The sequence below is a fragment of the Lotus japonicus genome, chromosome 2, assembly GCF_012489685.1.
Source record: "Lotus japonicus ecotype B-129 chromosome 2, LjGifu_v1.2".
Taxonomy (NCBI): domain Eukaryota; kingdom Viridiplantae; phylum Streptophyta; class Magnoliopsida; order Fabales; family Fabaceae; genus Lotus; species Lotus japonicus.
This window is the reverse complement of record NC_080042.1, coordinates 8,029,197-8,035,364: the sequence shown is the minus strand read 5'-3', so window position 1 is coordinate 8,035,364 and position 6,168 is coordinate 8,029,197. Positions and strand designations below refer to the sequence as shown.

The 6,168-nt window shown below is 35.3% G+C and overlaps 1 protein-coding gene across 1 annotated transcript; it reads right to left on the bottom strand.

The window, feature by feature from the left end:
• Positions 1–660: 660 nt before the first annotated feature.
• Positions 661–4,432, bottom strand: LOC130735235 (MADS-box protein FBP24). The gene is made up of 7 exons (XM_057587309.1): positions 4,121–4,432; positions 2,761–2,830; positions 2,463–2,627; positions 1,915–1,956; positions 1,760–1,801; positions 1,455–1,656; positions 661–910 (listed from the first exon to the last, which is right to left on the bottom strand). The coding sequence occupies exons 1-6, from the start codon at positions 4,306–4,308 to the stop codon at positions 1,459–1,461; spliced, it is 705 nt and encodes a 234-aa protein (XP_057443292.1). The 5' UTR covers positions 4,309–4,432; the 3' UTR covers positions 661–910; positions 1,455–1,458.
• Between the last annotated feature and the right edge of the window lie 1,736 nt (positions 4,433–6,168).

The following is a 6,168-nucleotide window of genomic DNA, read 5'->3' as shown; positions in this document are numbered from 1 at the left end:
TATAGCAGGTAATGATGATTCAGAGTGCACCATGACGCACAGTGGATATGAAATGAACGAAATGACGTTTTGATCAGAAGCACATGGGAGAGAGGAAAGAAAAGTTGAAAATTCTTGGTGTCGTTAATACTTGCATATTATTTAATTTAACTTATCTGTCATTATACCCAAGCGAATCACTTATTTGCAGGTGGGTTAGAGCAAAAGATCGCCCTGACTATTGCTTGAGTTTATTATTTTGTTGATTGTGTGTAACCATTTACATGCACATTGGAGCCAGCGCGCCCATATCATTTTTATCGTCGAATCATTGTGGGCTTATATAAGACACTTTCCCCTTATTTCTAAGTCTTAGTGTCTTGTGGGCTTGTGGTCTGATATGGACGAACCAAGTTATCATGTAATTGGGCTAACCCAATATTCTATACTTAATGGGCCGGGTCACCCATAGTCTATTCGGACTAAAACCCAAGCTATAAATAAAAGGCACTACCCAAGCTGTAGAGGGACCTGTCATTTTACCCATTTTCTTAGTTTTTCGTTACTTCGCTTGCTCTCAGTTTGATTAGCCTAAGTCTAAGGTTCTATACCGGAACACCAAGCAATAGCACTGAAGATGCTATAAGCTTTCATCAGTATCTATATAAAATACAACTCGGAAAGAACTGCAATATAATGTAAGCCACCAAGATATATGTAAGTCACCAAGATTACCAGTGAATATATAGGTATCTGCCATATATGTCTAATACTTTACTCTCTCTGAATCATATATAAACAACCACAAACATAGCACTTGGTCGGCCCACACAACTAAATTTAACTAATTATATACTAGACTGCAAAATACCCCATATATATGACAGCAGCATGACTCATTCACAGAGGACAAGTAGCTCCATCCATTGCTCTGCAGCCACAATCCCAAAGTCATTTCATTAATAATAGGATTTATAATTCACAAACAAGTTGTTACATGTAGTCAGCAATATTGCTCTTTTAATTTGTTCCATGGAAAAGACAAAAATTACCAAATGGTATGTTACTATTGAGCATGAAAAATAGGACATGGTCAGAAATACTATGTGACATGATCATGATATTAGAGCCCCATATAATGTAGGCAATTAGCTTGATGATCCAAAGAAAGACTAGTGATGATTGGCCCAAATAAATAAATAAAATAACTACTATAAGAGCAAAGTATGAAAGTGTGATATTGGACTTGGAATTTGGGTCAGAGTCTGCAGAGAGTGTGATGTGCTTAATGTAATGTGAGTGTGATGATTGGGCCAAAAAAGCTAATGGGGGACTATTATATTTCATACACGTACATGTCTGATCAGAATTGGATTGGCCTAGTTAATAAAAGTAATATTGAAATCCATGAAATTTTCTTGAATTTATATTAAAATAGTAAGAAAGTAATATTGATTAATATATGAATACCATACATTTTTATGGGTCTTGAATGTTTGGGAGCGCAAGCTGAAGGTAAGGGTGAAACGGTGGAAGAGGGGCTGAAGCAGAAAGTTGCAGGATGCTACTTGCAGAAGGTTGCTGTTCAAAGAATGAGAACTGATCCATCACTACTCCAACAGGTTTATGTGCTTCCACTGCAGCAGCCTTCTGAAACTCCCACATCGCCCGGTGCTCCTGAATCTTATTATATATTATATTCAGTGTGAACAACAAACACAAACAAAGCATAATGTATTAAACTAGCTAGTGATTGATCTGCACACATGCATATTCTTACCAAATTGGTCAAAGTGCTGTTTTGATCTTCCAAGATTCTCTCCTATATTACATCAACAAGACAGAACAATTATATATGGATCATGTCTATTCAATGTGTAAGGTGAGGAATTGCATGTGAAACAGAGAGTTAATCATTATATATATATAGGTTACCTTCCTTCTCAGATTGTCTGTTTGTTGTTGCAACAGCTCATTCTGCATGGAGAACTCATGTCAAATCACAATTTGTAATGCATGAATTAATTATGACCATCAAAACATTGGGGGAAATTGCAGATAACCCCACAACATTTAGTTAAATTATTTTCAACTTTCACATATGAAAGTAGTTATTTTGTAGCGCATGATCTGCCCTTAAAATTTGGGTTAGAATAAAAATCTCTCTCGTTTAAAGACCTGTGAGATATGTTAACATTAATATGGCTTAATTTTTTATTTCAATGGGAAATCATATTTTGTGAAATAAAAGTTTTTATACTTCGATTTCCAGCTCCCCTAACATTATGCCACAAACTTTCTTGACCTTTCGGCACTTGATAGGCATAAGCCCGGCCCATACATAGTTTTACGATTTTGATGGTCAGAGACGAATTAAGAACTAAGCGGTGATAATCTAAGATGCTTTATTTTTTGCCATTTTTAATCTTTGAAAATGTCTCAAACATCAAGTAAAAGAAGATGAAGATAAAACATATAAGTACCTGACGATTTCGAACCTTTGCAATAGAGTTTTCCAAATCATGTTCAAGTTGAACCAATTCCTCATACTTTAGACCACGCATGTCCTCTCCAAGATAACGCTGAATTCCAAATTCAAGGCGACTAGTTTCGTGCCTCAGCACTGACATCTCATGGAACAATTGTTCCTGCAAATTAAATATTTCACCAAGGAACATTGATGAGGTCCTAATTAATTAATTACTATAATTGTGTATTCACGCAATATAATTCATTTTTTAAATGAAAAATTAGCTGATGATCGAGCTTCAATGTATATACCCGCTGTTGGTCACGTCCATTGACGTATATTCCTTTGCTTCTCTCGTACTTTTCTATGATCTGCTCCATGCTGAAAATTAAAAGTTTTCAATTTAATTATCCATGACACATAAATATAATTAAAATCCATGACATGAAAAAACTTATATATATAGCAATTTAAATTATTTTTTTGCACCATCAGAAAAGAAAGAAATTAAATAAAACCACTCAATGAAATTTACCCAAGTTTTCTTTTTTTTATAAGGAATGGAATATATTGAAATGAATTGTACAAGGGTACTTCAAAAATTTACCTAAGTTAATAACAACTTCAAGACTTTTGTCTTCTTAATTACAATAAGTTTCGTCCAGAAAAAAAACACACCTTCATAAGAGATCAATTTCCTCATTCTTTAATAGCTTCTCTTTTAGGTTTTCGATGCATAAAAAAAAGTTTTATCCAGTATCTCTCAATTTGGCCTGGAACATTTTTTTTTATGGGGCCTTGAACATGTTAAATGTGCTTCTACTTTAGAAGGTTATATTATATAATTTTTTTTTGGGAAAGTTTTAAGTATTTAAAGTCCTTTTCAAAAAAAAGTATTTGAAGTCATAATTAATTACTACACAGAATTGAGGCATTAAATCTCTTAGGAAACTAAGTATTCACTGAGTGATGGTTCAGACATGAAAAGTGAAATTAAACATGACTATGACAAACAGGGAGTTGTTGAAAATGAAATGTATGATATCCCCAGCCAGCACATGTAGTCTGAGAAAAAAGAAAGAAATTATAACAGATCATCTGAAATCTCTTACGTCAACTGTCCAAGTCCAAAACACTCAAGTGCATGGTCAACCTTAGCTTAGTTTCAGAATCAATGACATGGACATCAAACCTCCTTCTCTCTATCATACACAGAAAGAGAGAGACATAGAAACTTGCTGTAGTACTATGTAACATGTCCAGTGTTACTTCTATTAGCAAATTTAAGGAGAAAAATCAATCAACTTAAATTCTAAAAAATAAAAAAATAAAATCAAACAAGCTGTTTCGGAGAATTTAATATTGAAAGCTAGCTAGCTATAACATCAAATTGAAAACCAAATTTAAATCTTCACAACCAAGATATAGAAAAAATGAAAAGAAATTAAGTGAACATGCATGATGTAGTACTCTGTAACATGTTACTTCTATTGGCAAATTTAAGGACAAAAATTATCAATCAAATTAAATTCTAAAAACAAAAAAAAAAAAACATGAAGAAAGGTTCGGAGAAATTAATGAAAGCTAGCTAGCTAGCTATATCATCAAATTATAAAACCAAACTGCAAGATCTAAGAAAAATGAAAAGAAATTAGTGATAGTCATGAGTACCTAAGGGGATGAGTGCAGTACTGGAAGAGTTTCCCATTACTGGAGAAGATGATGAGTCCGATCTGAGCATCACACAGCACAGAGAGCTCATGAGTCTTCTTCAACAGCCCACCGCGTCTCTTCGAGAACGTGACCTGCCGATTGGTGGTGTTCTCGATCCTCTTTATCTCAATCTTTCCACGCCCCATCTCATCCACAGGATGAAAAAACCCTAACTTTGATCTTCCTTGCTTCTCCACAGAAGAAAACAAAGAAAAATTAAAAAACCAAAGAGAAAACGTCAAACATTTGAGTGGTTAAGGTCATGAAAAATTCCTAATTCCTACTAGCATACAGAAAAAAAGGTGAAAAATTAGATGGATATATTAGTAACAACCAGATGGATCGAGTTATGCTGAAGAGATTAAATGGTTTTGGAGAATGTAATTTAAGAGAAAAATTTACACATTAATTTACATAAATATCTAAATGTATACCCCCAAACACACGTTTTTCTTGTATCTTCTGAGTGGTTAAGGTTTTCAAATTCCAACTAGCAAAAAAAGGTGAAAAATTCAACAACAACAAGGAGTTAAACTACTGCCGATCAAATGGTTTTGGAGAATAAAATTTGTGGCTAGAAAACAAGAGAAATAATTGAAAACACAGGGAAAGTTTCTTGATTAGGGTTTGGCTTGTAATGTAAGAATTCAAAAGGAGACGCCATTAATGTGTTGATGAAGAGAGAGAGAGAGAGAGAGAGAGAGAGAGAAACACTACCTCGGATATGGTCTCTTTTCCTTGAAAGTGAGAAGTGAATGAGAAACTCTGTGACAAACACTAGCTATATTAATACCCTGAAATTAAAGCTGATTATTTTCTGAAAGGCGGTTCCAAGTTCCAAACTGCCACTATGCCTTTTTGGTCTCTGCATTATTGTGGAGAGAGGGAGCGAGGGCAGTATTGTCATTTCATATCAATGTGCCATGCAGGTATGAGGAATACGAATGCATTTTAATTTGGTATATGTGGGGTCGCGTAATCAAAGCATAGGGGAATCATGAAACAATTTTCTTTGCTAGAACAACCCCACCCGACGTCACTTATGGTACAATTTTCTTATATGAACATCCATGGTTAAACCAATTAATTTTATTTTGAAAACTGAAGAATATCGCGTAAGACAATGCTAATTTCTTATATGAATACATAATTAATATACTCTTTAAAATTTTAAGAATAAAAAATAAATAGAAATAAATCTCTTAAAATTGTAAATAAATAAAAAGGAATTGTGAGAGCAAAAGTAACGATAATTATAACCACATACACACTAAAATTTCACTATTTTAGGTGTCCTTTTATAAAAATAATTTTCTATTTTCCAAAAAATAAGGAATTGTCCAAGCATGATGCGCTACATGAGGTACGTAGTTATCGCTCAGGCGGAGGAGACCTTTGTTTAGAAAGGGTCGCAGATTGATGATCAAAAGTACATTTGTTTTTATATGAGGGAGGGTGTATCGGTTGGTGATGGGGAGAACGTGGTGGCGCTTTCAAAGCTAGTCAAGGAGGCGAAGAAGGGCCGACCTAAGGAGAAGTACTGGGTGACAAGTCGTCGACAAATTGATCAAAGAGGGTCATCCAAAAGGTAGTAAGAACAAGCCAAAGGCTTTACGGGTAAAACCCGATATGATTGAGTTTGGGTTTGAGTTTGGTATTGGTGAAACCCGCGCCCGAACCTGAACAATATATATAAAACTACAAAATTACTCTTATATATTACATGTTAACAACTTGAAGAGTGTTTCTGATGGACCTCCTCGCAGGCCTCGAGGGCGTCCTAAGAAATCAGAGAGCTTGGAAAGTCCGGACCTCCCTCCTCCCGTCGCCGCTCCTGCTCCCTCCTGTGGCGGCTATTTCACTCTTGCTACGAAGGCCTGGTTGTTGGGAAAATCTGTGGGTATGGTGTTTCCGGGAAGCGATGAGGAGGCTATTCGTGGTTTGGCGGAGGAGCTTAGAGAGAATCGGCATGTTGGCTTGTAGGTGTTTGGTGCGGGCCCTTGGGT

Bases quoted from the DNA above. Each gene is read 5' to 3' on its own strand.
- LOC130735235 (XM_057587309.1), bottom strand. From the start codon at position 4,308: ATGGGGCGTGGAAAGATTGAGATAAAGAGGATCGAGAACACCACCAAT. The intron at 2,628-2,760 runs GTATATACATTG...TTTAATTTGCAG, and splicing joins ATGGACGTGACCAACAGCGG to GAACAATTGTTCCATGAGAT. The intron at 1,802-1,914 runs GTAACCTATATA...GATGTAATATAG, and splicing joins CAGACAATCTGAGAAGGAAG to GAGAGAATCTTGGAAGATCA.